The sequence below is a fragment of the Solea solea genome, chromosome 19, assembly GCF_958295425.1.
Source record: "Solea solea chromosome 19, fSolSol10.1, whole genome shotgun sequence".
Lineage (NCBI taxonomy): Eukaryota > Metazoa > Chordata > Actinopteri > Pleuronectiformes > Soleidae > Solea > Solea solea.
The window spans coordinates 17,341,173-17,359,660 of record NC_081152.1 but is presented as its reverse complement, the minus strand read 5'-3'; the positions used below and the strand labels follow the sequence as shown (position 1 = coordinate 17,359,660).

Sequence of the window (18,488 nt, the reverse complement as noted above, 5' to 3'; positions counted from 1 at the left end):
ATTTTTACGTCTTAATTCTTCATGCAGGAATATCACAGCTACAGCACAACACTCACAAATCTAATCTTCTGTCTGGAGTCATTATTTTCATTTAAACTAGTAATAATAATTATAATGGTAATCTTTGGCCTTCCTTTACATTGTCTTCATTACATTATGGTCAAATTAATAATTTTGTAGAGGTCTGAGGAGGGGGGAAAATACCCATTACATTTTTGCTTCTTAAATGAATAGTGATAAAAATCTGATTTAAAGAAACAAATGAATCGTTTGCATTATTTTATGGAGGATTTAAGGCAAATGTGATAAAAAAACAGCCATTATGATTAATGGATTTATTTCTTAATAATTCATTTTGACTAATGTTCCAGATATTTGATGAAATATGGGAATCTTTAGTGGTTTGTCCACAGTGCTAATTGGTACAAGTGTCCTCAGGCAAAACTCAGTCTCAGTCACATCAGAGCTGTCTCTCTGTCCTCTGGCATGAGGAGACTGTAGAGAAGAAACATGACAAAAATCAATCAATTAAATACATGCATTATGTGCTGGAAGGGTATTATACATAAAATATGTTATATTCTGTTTTTCTAATAATCAATTACTTCTTTGATCCATAAAATGTCAGAACTTTGAAATGATAATGTCTGGTTTTAATGAAAAATTATTGTGTTTTAATGATTTCTGTCTTATTTGGAGCAAATATTCACAATTGAGAAGCTGAAATCACTGGATTTAGTAAATTATCAAAAATAAGTAGCCGTCAGTTTAGGAATCAATTAATAATTGATTAATCTTGAAACCCTAGTAAGGACGGATGTTTTTTTATTGTTATTAACAGTTTTACTTTTAAACAAAAAGGTGTACATAAAAAATCAATCAATCAATCATTACATTACATTACATGTCATTTAGCAGACACTTTTATCCAAAGCGAAGTACGGGTGGAGCTAGACCCTCAACAAAGTAGGCCAAACTATAAAGTGCTAGTCATAAGTGCGATGTACAAGTAAGGCTTTCTGCTGTCCGGATGTCGATGGGGAGCTCGTTCCACCATGGACAGCGAACAAATGTAACAGTCGTGAATCAGGAACAAACCAAATAAGGAGTAGGGGGGGGTGACACCTTCATCATGTGTTCACTCTCTGTGAACACATGATGCCTGCAGCCTGCAGGACTGATGTATTGCAATCATAATAAATAAATATAGCAATGATAATATTTTTTGCAAGTTTATTTAGAGGCTGATAATCCGCGTGCACAGCAGAACTCGCGCGCGTGCACGACCCAGACTCCCTCCCCAATACCATCATCATCTGAAGAAGTGCATGCATGAGCGGATTAAACTACAAAATAATAATAAGTATGATTATTATGATGTATATTTTCTTTATTGAAGACGTGTGTTAATTGTAGTGCACAGTAAATCTTCAGTGTGTGTGTGTGTGTGTTTGCACAGCATTAACTCAGGATTAACTGCGGGACAGACAGTGCTGCGCCATATTGTAGCCTACATCTGCCTTTAAATCCACAAATATGTCCACTCGATTCTGCTACGTGGCACGTGTCTTGTATTTATTTATTTATTTTATTTAGATCAAATCTTTAGACGTGTATTATTTTCATGTTAAAATGTTGAACTTACTTTAGATGCTGTGTGGACGTGAACGCGCAGGTGACGCGTGTATTCCAGTATATGTTAATCACTCACCCGGGGCTACGTTCCATTTATTGACAGATTTGATGTGAAATGTCTCGAGCTCACTTAGTGTTGTAGCTCTTAATTTGTTATGTTTTGCACACGCACGCTCGCGCGCGCGTACACACACACGTTGACCCACGGAGGTCACACGAGCAATTCTTTTCTTAAACGCATGATTAATTTCTCAGTAGGACGAAAAAACAGTGAAATGTATTCCAGTGGGGCTAATATTATTATTATTATTATTATCTCTATTGTTTTTCACAATAAACCACATATTCGTGACACACACACACATAAAAGTACGTGTCATTAAATAAATTAAATTTTATTATTTTCGTTAAAAAAACAGGGAGATCATCAGCCAATTATTGTTTTTATGTTATTTGATTATGTCCATAGCATTTTATTTAGGCTTAATATTGTGACATGAATAAAACAACATTAGTAAAGTTTCTATAACACATTTAAAATGTCATATTTTTATATATAGCTACCTGTTTTATTTGCTCTCATCTCTCCATTGTGACGTCACACACACACACACACACACACACACACACTTTATCGCAGCGTGTGCTCCCGTGGCGTTCATCCGCGAGACAAAAGCACGCGCGGCGGCGGTGACAACCCCTTCCTTTTTTTTTTTCTTTTTTTTTTTAAATTGGTTTGAAACGGAGCAGATGGGGCTCGTGCCCACTGACACCGCGCACGTGCACTGATTTAAAAAAGCGCCTCAGAGAGAGAGAGAAAGATTGTCAGAAAAATAATTGATAGCCAACGTTTTAACCACATTTACACTTTAAATCAAAACAAAATACTCAATAGAAGTGTCTTATTGGCTTTAATTAGGTCATATTAAAGTGAAGCTATTGATTTATAACTTTGGAGTAAAAGTATATAACTGATCAGCAAACGAGTAAATTAAATCTTTTATTTTAATTTTTAATTGTAAAGTAACAATCCAGGGTGGGAATAGGGATTACAGATTGCAGCAACTCTAATGAAATGATTTATTTGTCCCCCCAAAAGAACCTTTATTATTCTACATGAATGCACAACATAACAGCAGAGGAAGTTTTTCCACCTTTATTTATCATTAAACATGCACTTTTTAAAAACAACTTCTCACCTCTACTATTCCTTAAAAGTACTTTTATTTTGCTCTATTCTATAAATATAAATAGAAAAAAAATCACATTTCCCTTCCCTGTCCCAGACATGAAACATGGTCCAAAAATAATCTGTCCTGGAAAGAATTTAATTAAGTTGTTTTAATTAACAAGGCCAAGCACTTCACAGAAGAAGTCTTCACTCCATTATTCAGACTTTAAAGAGATCCCTTCTTTATGTATTTATTTATTTTATTTTTCTCTTATTGCAGACATCATACAGTATTTGCCTGCATTACTTACCTGTACACGTTCCATATGGATATTTTTAGTAGCAGAGGTGAGCGAGTAGATGGAAAATCACTCCCCCTGTTCTTTTTTCCTGTGACATTAAATAATCCCACACTGTGTGTGTGTGTGCGTGTGTGCGTGTGTGTGTGTGTGTGTGTTTTTTGAGGCCGTCTTCAGGTGACTTGTCACTGCTATTTATAGCACAGGTTGTTACAGAGCTGGGAGCTTCTTTCTCCTGACCCTCAATTACAACAGATAATATAGAGCTGAACGCAGCATAGTATAGTGTGTGTGTATGTATATATATATATATATATATATATATATATGTATATATATATATATATATATATATGTGTATATATATATATATACACACATGCATGTATATGCATATGTGTGTGTGCTTCCTGCTGCTGCTGCTCATCTCCAGGGAACAACCTGCAGATGTATCAGGAGAGTCGTGTTTCGAAAAAAGCCTCCTCAGCGTTGAATGTGCCTGGTATCAGCTGTACTGACAGACTTTACTCTGATCCCTGTGCAGACTGTCTGTCTCACTGTCTGTCTGTCTGTCTGTCTTACAGTCAGGATATCACAATATAAGATCCTTGGATTCACAATGTAACAGCAAAGACATGTCCAAAAGTAAAGTATCAATAATCAATATAATAAACCATGCATTTTAACATGTATGAGTGAGTATTAGAGATGAGCCGATACGATACTGTTAGTATCGGTATCACTCGTCGCCTATCTATCTGAGAGAAAGACTGAAAATATTCATAATGATAAAAAAAATTATCAGCAATTTAGCTGAGTCATGTTTGTTTTACACAGTCGGAGAAGTATGCGTTTTTTAACAGCTTTAAAAAGGTTGCAATGTTGACTGAAATTGCACTGATATCAGTACAAAGTCGAGGGTTGTGATATCGGTGTCGGTATCAGACGCAAAAAAGTGATGTCCCTAATGAATATATAATATAGATATATAAATATTATGATAATAAAAATAAAATGGAACTTAGACTGTGTCCAACACACTTATGTGAACTCTAATGTTGGTCCACACTGTCTGTGTTGAAAAGAGAACACGTTTGCTGTGTTTGTGCATGTGTGTAGTCACTTTCTTCTGGTGTCAAATTCATTTAAAATTAATCTATTCATTCACTAATACGGTGATTATTACATTTGCTAAAACATTTTATTAAACAAAATAACATTTTAAGGGTTTTATGTGTTGGTGTGTGGGGTCGTTTCGTGCACGCGCAAATGTGCACGTTCCTGCACCTCCACGGCTCGTGGGTTTTTTGTCGGTGCCGTTAGTTTGACTTTTCTGAGTGGCAGCGCGTGTGTATGTGCTGTGTGTGTGTGGTGAATGGTGGGCTGAGCTCCCGCTGCACGCCAATCAAACTCAAGGCAGGTGGAGAGAGAGAGAGAAAGAGAGCGAGGGGCAGGGAGAGAGAGAGAGATTAGGAGGGCGCGTGGCGTCTCTGAAAGGCGAATAAAGGCGGCGCGAGCGGCGCAGTTTACTCACATCTCGCACGAGCAGCAGCAGGAGCGCACGCGTCCGTCACGAGCTGGTTCCGTTTCTTCTTTTTATATACCGGATATAATTAACCGAGGTCCTTTTTGTTGTTCACGTGATAAAAATGCGTGTTTTAAAATTGTCCAGGAAACATCGATTTCTGCCGTGACGTAGTTTGTTTGTTTTGTCTGTTTTTATTTTTTGTTTATTAATTTTTTGACGCAGTTGGGATTATTCCTGGAGTCAAAGGTAAGAATTGGTCCACATTTTCAGATATAAAGTTGTATGAAATGTAAAAAAGAAAGGAAATTGAATGTGCGCGTGCTTTAACAGCAGTGACATTATCATTATTAATATTATTATTAGTGTCTCGTTCTACTCTTTAAGTTCTACGGTATTCGTGCAGCTCTTTATTGAACGCCTGTTCTCCTTGAATTATTAAACTGTAATGTATTTCTGTATTAATATTTTCATCGCTCTGAACTTAGTTTAGTTGTCTTTCGTCAGCTCACATCATTAAAATTATGTTATTATAGTCTATATATTGCTACGTAATTTTTAGTCACAAGTTAATTCACACAGACGCTGTTTTTCGTTTCATATTCCGTCTTGTCATTACTCTGCAATATAAAATAATAACAAACATCTCTCCAACAATAATCAATGGAAAAGAACAAAACAAAACTGACAGCAGTTCCTGTATGTTTTTCCCCTGTAATAGTTTTTTTTGTTGTTGTTTTTTAACACGCTAAAAATGTGATGCTCGAACTGTTAGAAATAAAATGATCATTTTCAGAAATAAATAAAACGGAGTCTTTATGAAAAACTGATCATAAAACCAATTTTCCAAAAATCATTGTAAAATTATTTTGTAAACTCAGTGTCATTTATTGAAGTCAATCACAGTAGAGCCTTTACAAACGTTCTCTTCTATAGTCTTGTAAAGAAAGGCTAAAAAACGAAAGCATATTATTTTATTGTGATGCACTTTTATTATTGAAAAAACAATAAGAAAAAAGGGGGAAAAAACAACCTAAAAACTAGAAATTAATTTTTACAAGTGAGATTTAAGACTCGAGAGTCAATTGATGTGTAAAGTTGTACCTTTAATGTTTTGGGGCATATGTGTGTGAGACTAAAATGTATTTCCATGTAAATGTTTATCATCATATTTCATGATTTTCTTCATGACAATTTGCTTTTTTTTTTTTTAAATAAAATAAATAACGGACAGACACATACCTTTGAAGCTGTGAATGGAAATGTGTTGTGTGGTGTGATTTTAGGAAAAGCAATTCACTCAACTTCAAATAGCTCTGTAATATTTTTAACGTGTATTAATACATGCATTTTATGTAGTATTAACAGCAAAGCTCCCCACTGAATGTAATGTTGTGATTGTTTTTAAAATAGTTTTTTTTGTTTGTTTTTTTAATAATTGCAAATAATATTCTAAATTTCAATTGATGTTAAATTATTCATTAAATATAGGTTTTTATTTGGTGGTGCTTGGCTGACAATTTGGAAATTAAATGAATGCTGTTTATTAAATGTTTTCATATAAAAATGAATAGTTTTTTTATTGTTTTAATACTTATTTGTTAATCACACAAATGTACATTTTTAACAGCTGCACCAACACATGTTGATTAACTTTCTTTCTTTTTTCTTTCTTTCTTTCTTTCTTTCTTTCTTTTTCTTCTCCTCTTTCTTTCTTTCTTTCTTCTCCTCTTTCTCTCTCTCTTTCTCCAGGTCGCTCCCCAGTTTTCCTCCCAGCATGGACAAATCCCACCTTTCCGGCTCCAGTGACATCATCATGACAGGTTCAACAGGCTCCTACCAGCAGGAACCTCTGACTCCGCCCAGAGCCACCCACCACCACTCCTCATCTTCCTCCTCGCCCTCCTCTTCCTCCTCACCCCTCAAGCCCAACCAGGTGGGCCAGGTCATCCTGTACGGAGTCCCCATCGTGTCCCTGGTCATCGACAACAACGAGAGACTTTGCCTGGCACAGATTTCCAACACGCTCCTGAAGAACTACAGCTACAATGAGATCCATAACCGGCGCGTGGCGCTGGGCATCACCTGCGTCCAGTGCACGCCGGTGCAGCTGGAGATCCTGCGTCGTGCCGGCGCCATGCCCATCTCCTCGCGCCGCTGCGGCATGATCACCAAGCGCGAAGCCGAGCGCCTGTGCAAGTCCTTCCTGGGAGAGAACGCGCCGCCCAAACTGCCCGACAACTTCGCCTTCGATGTGACGCACGAGTGCGCCTGGGGTTGCCGTGGCAACTTTATCCCGGCACGCTACAACAGCTCCAGAGCAAAGTGCATCAAGTGCTCCTTCTGTAACATGTACTTCTCCCCGAATAAGTTCATCTTTCACTCCCACCGCACGCCCGACGCCAAGTACACGCAGCCCGACGCCGCCAACTTCAACTCCTGGCGACGACATCTCAAACTCAGCGACAAAATCCCAGCGGACGAGTTGGTTTATGCGTGGGAGGACGTCAAAGCCATGTTTAACGGAGGCAGCAGGAAGAGAGCGCTGCCCTCGTCATCACACTGTTCCTCACTGGGGCAGATGAAGAGCCTGTCGGGTGGTGGTCACATGATGGGGCCCGACCTGAGCGCTCAGAAAAGAGCCCGCTTTGAAGACGACGACGATCTGGATGGAGGCAGCATATCTCCCCGTAAAGCGCCACGCAGTTATCCGGTCATCCCCGTCCCAAGCAAAAGCTTCGGCATGCTGCAGAAGTTCCCTCCCACGTCACTCTTCCCATCGCCATACCCATTCCCGGCGTTCGGCCTCTGCCAGCAGAAAAAAGAGGACAGTGATGTTACCACCGGGCAGAAAGGAGCAGGGCTGTCCGGTCTTCTGTGGCCCGGCCGCAAAGACACTTTTTATCCTCCTTTCTGCATGTTTTGGCCACCAAGAGCAGCCGGAGGAATCCCCGTCCCTACTTATCTCCAGCCTCAGCCCAGCGCGCTCTCATCCCTGGCAGAAAACCCTTCCCTCCGACAGGCCTTCCTGGATCTGTCAGACCCCAGTGAGCCTGGAGCTGTAGTTGGGAGTGGAACTGGTGTCGGTGCAACCATAGCCTCTGGCAGTGGAGCCACGACACCAAGACCTGGGCTGTTTGACCCCGACTGCTCAGCGGTGACCCCTGACCTCCGCCCTGTGACATCAGAGGGTTGGCTCAAACTCCTGGACACCCCGACCCTCCAAACCAGGAAGCCGAGCTACGGCTCAGCCTTCCGTCCCGTCGTCAAGGACTCGGAGAGCATCGCCAAACTCCACAGCAACAGTGGAGGAGTCACCGTGGCAACGGATGAGGACTTTGGGGTCGTCGTTGCTGGGTCAGATCGCCATCACCGGCTATCGCCAACCAGCAGCTGTAGTTACGGAAGTGAGAGCGGGGTAGAAGCGGAAGGAGGGGACAGCGAGGAGGAGGGGGAGGTGGACGTGGAGTCGTCGAAGCAGGACGAGGAGGAGGAGGGAGGGAGTTTCACAAGCAGGCCACCACAGACTCAAACCAACCTGTACCTCCCCGTGCTGAGCGACAGCGCCGGAGAGGAGCGAGGGAAGGAGCGAGGGAGCGGCGGCGTCACGTATCCCAGTGCCTCCCCTCCTCCCTCCTCCTCCTCCTCCTCGGACCCTATCCAGCAGGAGTCCCCCAGCTTGCCCGCCTCCCCTCCAGCCAGCCTGCCGCTCTCCAGCTCCAACCCACCACACCGAGAGGACCTGGCTTACAAAAACGTAAATATCCCCCCAGGCCACTTTAGCTAATTATTATTTAAATGGTGCTGCAGTCAGGCAGTGATGTGATCTGCATAAGCAGATTGATAGGCGGCTTTTCCTCCCTGCAGAAATTGAAACAGTCACCCCACTCTGATCCCGCCTAATAGGCCCGGGCGTGGATTGTTTAATAGCCACGGTGTGTTTGTTCTCCCTCTGTCACCTCAGCCTGTTAGGGCAACTCTAATCTTTAACCTGTCGACTCCCACATTAACCAGGAGGAGGAGGAGGAGGAGGAGGAGGAGGAGGAGGTGGGAGTGAGACAGAGACTTATGAGGAGTAACACAGAGCAAATACATTCACAGGGAGATGAGTTTAACCAGTTAAATTAGTTCCATTTTTACACCACACAGGGGCTACTCTGACTTTATAAGACAGTTATAATCTTCTGCCGTGTTGTGTAGTTATACAAAAATGCTGATTGACTGTTTATGTGACTTTCAGAGCCACAAAAACAGAGACGAAGGTCTACCTTCGTATGCAACAACCAAAGACAGCTCCAGCATCTCGGGTGAGTACAGACCTTTTACATTCTATTTGTTTCTCCTCATGTAAATAAGATTAAAAAGAAAAATCATATTTTAAAATTCTCTTGTAAAACTTGTATTGTGGCTCAAAGTGTGTTAGAAAAACATTTTATTCATATAACCTTTGTTATCTTGATAGTGAAAAACTTATATTGTGATAAATTGATATTGACTTATTGGCCAGCGCTTTTAAAAGCCTATTTGAAACACTTACAACACACACATATATATATACAGACACTACATCTTCCAGCCTGCAGTTGTTTTACTGTGTCTTGTTTCGATCAGATTTTTTTACAGCGTTTGATCAAAGCAGCGTTACAGAATCTATCTCAGCAAACTATTACGCTCTCTCCGTCCGATCAGACGCCCGAGTCAGGTGTATTATAGCGTCTATTGTTTCATTTATTGTCTGAGTGAGTGGTTTTATAGTGTTTCGCCGCGTCCCCGCGAGGCTCGTATTCCTGTGACGTTTCATTTGCTCCTCTCATCTCTCACTCTGACCCTTTTATTTCTGTGTTTTGTGACATTGCACCCACAAACACACACACACACACGCATGACCGCGTTGGCCCACATGTGCATATACACGCGGGGAAAGGAAAGGAGACACACGCCGTGCCCACACTTAGTTATCTCCACGTGTCTGGAAGAAGCAGCTCGACCAATGGGCCTTACTGAATTTCTCCTTCTCCTGTCTGTGTCTCTCATTTTCTCTCAGACGATAACAAAGAGCAGAGTAGTTTCTTTGCACCAGAGAGCGAGACGACAGCACCGGACTACTGGAGGGAGAGCTCAGGTACATAACTGTACTGTGTGCTCGCTTATGTTTTTCTTATTTATCTCCACTGTGGCTGCAGAACATCTGCACCCAAGGTGAAGAGAAAAGAGAAGCAAAAGAAAGTTCCTCTGTCCTTTTGAATCTCGTATCCCAGAGCAGCACATTTACACGATTTATATCAAATAACTAAAGACAATCTTATGTTTTTATTTATTTCTATCGTGGCTGCAGAACATCTGTACCAAACAACAAAACAATAAATGAAGAAAAGAAAGCAAAATGTGAAAAAATTCCTCTGTAATTTTGAATCTCGTATCCCAGAGCAGCAAATTTACACAATTTATATTAAATAACTAAAGATAATCTTTCAAAGTAAAAGTGACGTTTGTCTCAAAACAGACGTTGGCAAATGAGAAATACAGTTAAGTTAAACATAAAAACCAACACTAATATATTAAATTTGTTTGATATAGCAGCAAAAGCTACAATTAATTTTCCCTTCGGCACACATAGAATAGAATAGAATTAAATCACACATATAAAGCCTCAAAATTAAAACACTACATTTCAAACAGGCTAAAAAAAGATGAGAATAAAATAAGTACAATAATTGACTAAAACACCAGATTTATAGATGGACAAACACTGTTAAAAAAAATAAACAAAGCTATAACTTTATAAAAATCCAAATCCTGCCACAGTCGCTCTCTTTAGCAGCAGCAGCAGCAGCAGCAGCGTCGTCGTCGTCGTCGTCGCTGCCACGGCTGTTACTCTTTGGGGGGCCGTTATAGTTCAACAAGAAAACATCAGCTCAGAGATAAGCAGTCGCGTTAGCAATCTTCATCCCGGGCACCATATTGCCGTCGACACGTAATTGCCTTTTTTTTTCTTCTTACCCCTTCCTCAGCGCAAAAAAACCCTTTCCTGTTTGAAAAAGATCACAGCTTATTGCCTTTTTATATCTGTCAGGAAGACATTAAAAGTGCTTTATGACATCTGTGCCAACATTTATATCTACAACCCCCCCCTCCCTCCCCACCCACACACACACACACTCCCTCTTACACCCCCCTCCACACACACACACACACACACACACACACAGCGTAATGATCCCCGCGCATAATGTATAATGTATTTCGAAAAATTACACGAAACAAATTAAATGAGACCACCTTTCCCCTGATTGCCAAACGTCTCCCTGGGCGGTGGGAAGCTCTACGTGATTAGAAGGCCTGATTCCTACGAGTCCCACCACCACCACCTTACCCCCCCCCACCCTCCCCCCCTCCACTGTCTTTAAACTCTCCCTCTGTTTCTAGGGAGAAAAAATAATCTAATTTTCCATTTATGTAATGCAAACCGCCTTGGCTTTGACTATTCACGGTTAATTGACTGTCAAACGAGGTTGTTATCCTCGGGCACTGTCTGCAAATTTGCTTGTCAAATGAGACAGAGAGAGGAGGAGAGGAGAGGAGAGATCTCTCTGCTCTAAATGAGAGGGGGAGAGAAGCAGAGAGAGAGAGAGAGAGAGAGAGAGAGAGGCTTAAGGAGCCGATACATGAAACAACTGGAGGAGAATATACATATCGACGGGGTTTGGATTGCTTCATTTAAGGCTCTAATGTTTGCACACACACACACAAACACTTTTCAGACTGGTGACAACGTTGTGGAATCAACAAGTGATCGCGTCGAGCGTTAAACAGCAGAAATAAACATGATTATAAAATAGGGGCCGTAAACAAGAGTCTACAAGTGGAATACTGTACAGTATTCCACTTGTAGACTCTTGTTTACGGCTCCTTCAGCTTTGGCAGCTGCATTCAACAACAAAAAAAGATACAAAATAGTTGCAATTGTTCAGAGTACAGTAACCTGCAAACTTCATGCCCATAATGTTTATATTTTGGCTATATTATATACATATTTTTCTATTTTTATTACCATGATATTTCATATTTTTCGTCCTATTCCATTTTTATGTTAATTTTTTTTATTTGCTGGTGTTTATAATGTTTATTTTTATATTATATATTATGATCTTACCGGTTCAGGACCCTGAACATGTAGTGTAATAGTATATATATAGTGTAGCATATACTTACACTGACACCCAGAGGCCAAAGTGGGAATTACAACCCTTATCTATATCATAAACAGACTGAGAAAGTTTCCGGAAATGAAGCTGTTTTCACACAGTTAATGCATAAATACAGTCTGAAGAAGAATTTTGGGATGTTCCTGTGTCTCAGACATTGTTTTAAATTAAATGAAATGTATCGTCTGGTGTCATGATGAGGATCATTCTCTTTGTGCTAATCTGCTTTATAACAGTTTAAATCTCTTTGTGTTTGCAGGTGATCAGAGCCAAAGAGCTGCCTCTCCTGTTCCACTAAAGAAGGACGTGGAGAACATGGAGAAAGGTACAGTGAAGACGTTTAATCTGAGTTCTCCCTCATCTGCACACGGTACGACTGAATTTATTTCTAACAGAAACCTCCCGTCTCTCTCTCTTCTCTTCTTCAGAGGAGCTTCAGAAGGTTTTGCTGGAGCAGATCGACTTCAGGAGGAGACTGGAGCAGGAGTTCCACGCTCTCAAAGGCACCACGCCGTTCCCCGTCTTCCGTAAGTCACCTTTGGACCGTTTTAACAGTTCCATTCTTTTCTTCCTCTTAACTGTCTTCTCCTGTATTTGATGAGTCACTTATCGTAGCTCTTTATGCTAATTCCAGATAATTTCCAAGACCAGATGAAACGGGAGCTTGCCTATAGAGAGGAGATGGTCCAACAGCTACAGATGGTGAGACTGCTGATCATTATCTTTATTTGACACATAAAACGACCAATATTGGTATTCATTTTGAGACGAAATACAATTTCATGAGTTACATCTCAATAAATTAGTCCTCCGTCGTAAATGTGGCTTTATTATTCTGCACATATCACGTTCGTAATTGACTGTGAATTCTAAGCCGTGTCTCAGAACTGCAGTCGAGTTGGAAATGAAGACAAAATAAAGTCAAAAGGACTGAGCGGGGGACACTTGTGTTGTTGCTTATTTGTCCATCAAAAGACAGAAGCAATCATCTAGTTTGTCTTTCACGGGTGACGAGTTCCTCTGCCGAGCGTTTCCGTCCACATCAATCACGCGAGCAGCTGGCAGTCGCGCTGACAGACGGTGTTTGTCTTTGGCTGTTTCTGACACACACACACACACACACACACACACTGTACACACTACAGTACAGTACACGCTTGTGTGCACATGATCGCAAAGAACACTCACATACAAAGAGAGAGAGCTGCATTCTTGTAACCACAAAGTTACGCAGCTGAACATGCATTCAAACTCATTTACGGACACAAACGCGTCTAGACGGAGCAGATGGAAGCGTCTGAGAGTAAAAGTGACTTTCATTTTTCACAAAGACGTTAAAATGAACCCCAACTTTATTGATTTTTATGTTGCTGAAATCTAAATTCTGTTTTGTTTCTGTCTTATTTCTCGTGTGGTTTGGTCCAAGTCTTGTCCGTCCATTATTTAACTAACTTTACTGTTTTACTGTCGTTTCTTTCAGATTCCCTACGCAAACATCATCAGAAAAGAAAAGATCAGCTCACATCTCAACAAGTAGCGGAAAAAAAGGTGAGTGTTCTCTAATTTTTAGATGTGCAAACTGTTAAATTAAATATAGATTATTAAAATAATTTTTTTTGCTATGTAACAGCTGGAAATTAACCTCTATCTACATGTGTTTGTTTTGTACACCTTGTGTTGCAAAAAGCTATGATACTAACGTTTGATTCTGCTATTTCTTACAATTGTTTTTAGACTCGGAGTCAAAAAAACGTCATCTACGAGGGAGAAGCTGCTTGGATTTCTGTGAATGTTCCAAGAACCATGAATAAAAAACAAACAAACTCGCACAAAAACTTGTACATAAATACTGTAAATATAAATATATACCAGTGGGGACCAGTCACTCTTTCCCAATACCTTGATGATTTGAAACTGGTCTCAGAATTTGTACATTTATTATTTATTCCCTCTGAACCCCGGGTAACGACCACGGTCAGAACTCATTTGGACCAGTTTGCTCTGCTTCATCTTTCGTCTTCGTGACGTTTTAAGTTTCCAGACCGACTGAACTGCACAGTCAAAAAACTCAAAGCTTTACCCAAACAGGACCAAAGTGACCGTGACCTTTTCACTCGGGCTTTTGAAGACCGACAAGATGGCAGAAAAATGACCCCGCAAACATTTTTCAAACTCTTAAAAAAAGATCATAGATTCAAGTCTGACTATGACCTTTGCTGTTGTACAGTTCATACACCAGATCACCACGAGGATGAGGACGTCACACGAGACTTTTTCACTGAAAACATCAAGAGGAGCAAAACACCTCCACCTTTTATTTATTATCGTCAGTATTAAGTCCCAAAGGGATTCTTGCTCATCGTGTCTTATTTGTGTTGACCGACCAAAAAAAAAAGAACAAAAATCATTATTACATGATCAATAAACACTGAGGATAAGTTCTTGGAGACTCGATACACAGACTTTTTAGTTGTCCCCTCAACTGGAAGATGCCACATGAAGAACAAAGAGCGAAGAGATCTGAGCACAAAGGAGGATTTAAAGCTCACGGAGCTGCACTTTGACCGGTGGTGTCACACTTTATGCAGACTGAGTTTCCACCCATAGTTTGTTTTATTTGTGAATGAAAAAGTACCTACAGTGTTAGTGTCAATGCTGCTGTTTTACTTTTAAAATAAAACATCATATCACATTTACACTGTTTATTTGAGGGTGACAAATTAAATTTGCAGCACCCACCGGCTGCCGGATTTGCCTCTAAACTGTGTTTAAGGCAGGAAATTACAGTCCAACTCCAAGTATTTATTTGCTCTTTAAAAGAACGTGTTGTTTTGCCTGTAAATTATTTCACACCACTAAAAAAAAAAAGAAAAAAAAATTCTTATGTCTGTCTATGTGTTTCTTTGTTTATTTATTTATTCATTCATTCATTCAAGTATCAGACCCTGTTTGTGAGAATATTATTTATGGCATTGTTAAAAGAAAGAGACATGATGATGATGAGAGAGAGTGAGTGAATAAAAATTAAAATTCAAGTTCTTTATAAAAATGAAATGACTGAATGGATATAAATTTGTCACCTAATGAGGAAAAAAACGAACAACAACAACAAATGTTACCATTATGAACTGTTAATGAAAATGTATTTAAATATGTTCTTGTAGTTTCTCTTTTATTTATTTATGTGTAAATTAAAAGTCTATACAATAACCAGAAGAGTTGTTTTTTTTCGTAAGACGTTGCATACTTGTTGCACGACTTCCGCTGCTGCTTTACGGCAGCTGCTGTTTCTCTGGGAGTGGTAGAAGAAGAAGACGAAGAGGAGGAGGAGGAGGAGAATTTGTTTTTGCCAGCATGGCGTTTACTCTCTACACTCTCATCCAGACCGCTATTTTATGCACTAATGCCGTCGCTGTGCTGCATGAAGAGCGGTTTCTCAGCAAGAGTAAGTGTTTCCGCCACGTTTTACACAAACTATAGCGTGTGTTTTATGTGAAGTAATTAAGCGTTTAACGCGCTAATGGCAGCTAGCAAGGAGTGGAACTACAGTACATCGTCATCATCATCACCAGTTTCTGTTGTGATTTAAAAGGAAATACTTTTTTCAAGCTTTAAAGTTACTTCTAAAGGGAAATATCAGGGGGTTAACTATGGCAAGCGTTTTGTTTTATTGTTCGACTATCTGGAATTACCATTACCGATATATGTGACGTCATTTGGACTAGTTGTAAAGACTAGTCAAGGCTTTGCACTGCTATGGGAGAATGTGGTTCATCGAAATGCGTCTTTATCATAAGTATTTTAAGTATTTATAAGTATTTGCATAAATGCAAATTTTGGCAATGAAAAAACCCTCTATTTCTTGCTTTTTCTAAAGATATTCAACTATATTAAACTTTGTTCTGTTATTGTATGTATACCGCACGTCTTATGTTCCCATGTTCTACCTCTGATTGTGTTATGTTGTACATGTCTAACTCTTCAGTTAAAAAAACTTTTTACTAGTCAGAATGACGTCACTTTTGCCGTTCATGTGTATGGGGTTTGTCCTTGTATAGACACTTGGATAACTCTTATTCCAGTTTCAGTTTTATACAACTTAATTCTGACTATCTGATACTTAATTCAAGATATCTTTAATAAAGGACAATGTAGATCTCTTGAGTTGAGTGTAATTAAAGGTATCTGGAGCTGGTATTATGACTAGTCATAATACCATTGTAGAAACTGAAGTGTACATATCTATAACTGTAGTTTTGACTAGTAAGAATGACGTTCCAAGATATCCTGTGTACTGATTAAATGTTAAAACCGCTTGCCATAGTTAAGGGGTTAAAGTCTGCAATATGCTTAACCCCTTTAACCCTTTACTCCCTCCTGTGTTGTTAACTCTTGTTATTTTCTTGCCTCCTTCAGTCGGCTGGGGCGTTGAGCAGGGAGTTGGAGGTTTTGGGGATGATCCGGGAGTCAAAGCCCAGATCCTCAACCTCATCCGCTCAGTCCGGACTGTCATGAGAGGTTTGTGGGGAAAAAATAAGATACTGTTTCCTTATGGCAGTAATTGATCATCTAAGATTAAGGGAAATGATCATTTGTTTTATTTCACTCAAATGTACTGGCTTTCAAATGTGTTTAAACTTACATGAACCATTCATGAACTTTGCCTGGGGAAAAAAAGGGTTTAAGAGACTCTAAGCCACTGAGAGTTTCTGTCAATTCTTTCGTTCTTAAGGAGTGGAACAAAGATATACACCCACATTTTGAAGCCTGGCCCATAGAGTTCTAAAAGGTCTATAAGGGATATAAGTTATAAGGGAAATTAAATATATTCCATCAGATATGGCAACAAACCTGATAACTGATAGTCTGTTGATTTTGCAACCAAAAATATACATTTTGGTTTGTTTATTCATCTGTCTTTCTCTCTTTTTTGTCTTTACAGTGCCTTTAATTATAGTGAATTCAGGCTGCATAGTCCTATTGCTGCTGTTTGGTTAATTCTGTGCCTGAGGACCAGACATGAGCCAAGGAACAACTACACACGCACGGAAACACACGGGACGCTTACCTTTTCCAGTTTACAGCCATGTGGAAAAAGGGTTTTTCACTATGTTTGGCAGAGGAATCCAGAAAAGAGGCAAACAACAAAAAACGATATTCAGAACTGAAACATTTAAGACTTTAGTGGCTACAAGGTCATAAAAAAATGGCTTGTGTTGGCCCCGAAAACCTCCGTGGCAACAAAAGGTCAAAACATCAAAATAATACGCAGTGCTTGTCTTCAACCTTTTTATCATCAGACACATTGAAGGGGAATCAGTTTCATTGATTTCATGATGATTTGTGTCATGTTTTATTTTAGTCTTGCAAGTGAGAGATTGTTACTTTTTTTATAAATGGTATAAAATGGTCTCATCGGCAGAAAAGCTGGACATTATTTCCCTTTTTTTATTTCCTGTAAGAGTTCAGCTTAATGCAGTCTTCTGTACCTAAATGTAGAGCATTTTATAATATGTCTTTCTGTCATACATAGATTTTAAAACTGGACTTTATTGACATCAGCAAAGACAGAGGTAGGTGGTCAGGATTTGTCAAAAAAACACTTTTAATCTGAAGTTTAATTTTAAGTTTCACTCACTGAAGTGTAAAGAAGTTATGTTTTATTTTTTCTCCTGTTAGCATTTGTTCCAACTTAATGTAACTAGGCAATATGGCCGAACACAACTCAACGCTGTATGTTTACACATCAACACCTTCTCAAAGCCACAAATCTCACTGGCTTTTAAATAATAAAAAAACAAGTGTTATTTAGACCTTTTTGAAAGAATTAAGTTGTTTTTATTGTCTTAATCTAGGTTTGGATGAAGTAAAAAAAAACAACTAAATAACAATTTATACTGTCTCAACTTAAATAATGTTAGATTTTAATTAGCAGATCTAGAAATAATTACAATAACAATGCGCTTCAGTTTCTGACATTCTCATATTATTCTCTTTTTTTTCTCCTCACCATTTTGTGCGTAACGATAAACACCGTGTTTGTCCGTTTATCTCTGCACATCCTCATTAATAATCCACATATGTTGTGAATTATCACTTTCCCCTGCCATTATCTAATCTCCACAAATATTTTCTATGAACGTTTGATTTGATATGTGATGCATCGGTGGAAGAGTAAGAGGGGAAAAAAGTAGATGGGGATCAGCTGGAATTAGCAGCATATGTTTATCAGAGAGATTTGCACAGAAAAGCCACTTTGAGCTGTGATTAGTCCCGAGCTGAGCTGTGGAATCGCAGGGAAATCAGTCAGCGATCACAGGCCGGTGGATGTGAGCGATGAGTGTCTGCTCCTCACAGGTCAGGATGTTGGTTTTGTCGGGAAAAATCAGACACTCTTATTCATTCCTTTGGATAAATGTAAGTATCCTGCACAACAACAACCACACATAACACATCAGTGAATAGAGGTTGATAAATGAAAAAAATGCACAATGAAAGAGGAAAAGAAGATCTTAAAAACCACATTTAAACACCATGAAACACAGTGTTGTGACATGAACTGAAGCTTTTTCATGACTAGTGTTTGATTTTAGTGTGAATTTAATCCTAAAACAGTATCACCAGTTGAACACTTTAAAAGAAAATGTAGAATG

At 39.4% G+C, this 18,488-nt stretch overlaps 2 protein-coding genes across 4 annotated transcripts in view; both read left to right on the top strand.

Annotated features, from left to right (window-relative positions):
* skor2 (SKI family transcriptional corepressor 2) overlaps window positions 1-14,983 on the top strand; it is a 110,665-nt gene extending 95,682 nt beyond the window's left edge. The window contains exons 1-9 of one of the 3 annotated variants that reach the window (XM_058616443.1): window positions 4,633-4,879; window positions 6,383-8,387; window positions 8,871-8,937; window positions 9,675-9,752; window positions 12,095-12,160; window positions 12,264-12,362; window positions 12,470-12,537; window positions 13,316-13,383; window positions 13,570-14,983. In XM_058616443.1, coding sequence (XP_058472426.1) covers window positions 6,408-8,387; window positions 8,871-8,937; window positions 9,675-9,752; window positions 12,095-12,160; window positions 12,264-12,362; window positions 12,470-12,537; window positions 13,316-13,372 — 2,415 coding nt within the window. In that variant the 5' untranslated portion in view covers window positions 4,633-4,879; window positions 6,383-6,407 and the 3' untranslated portion in view covers window positions 13,373-13,383; window positions 13,570-14,983. Of the gene's footprint in view, window positions 1-4,632; window positions 4,880-6,382; window positions 8,388-8,870; window positions 8,938-9,674; window positions 9,753-12,094; window positions 12,161-12,263; window positions 12,363-12,469; window positions 12,538-13,315; window positions 13,384-13,569 lie in introns of those variants that run through there. The other 2 variants (XM_058616442.1, XM_058616444.1) reach the window with 2 other exon arrangements.
* Window positions 14,984-15,129: 146 nt separating this feature from the next.
* ier3ip1 (immediate early response 3 interacting protein 1) lies at window positions 15,130-17,662 on the top strand. The gene is made up of 3 exons (XM_058617420.1): window positions 15,130-15,280; window positions 16,252-16,353; window positions 16,778-17,662. Exons 1-3 carry the CDS (start codon window positions 15,190-15,192, stop codon window positions 16,831-16,833), a joined length of 249 nt encoding a protein of 82 aa, XP_058473403.1. The 5' UTR covers window positions 15,130-15,189; the 3' UTR covers window positions 16,834-17,662.
* Window positions 17,663-18,488: the final 826 nt, after the last annotated feature.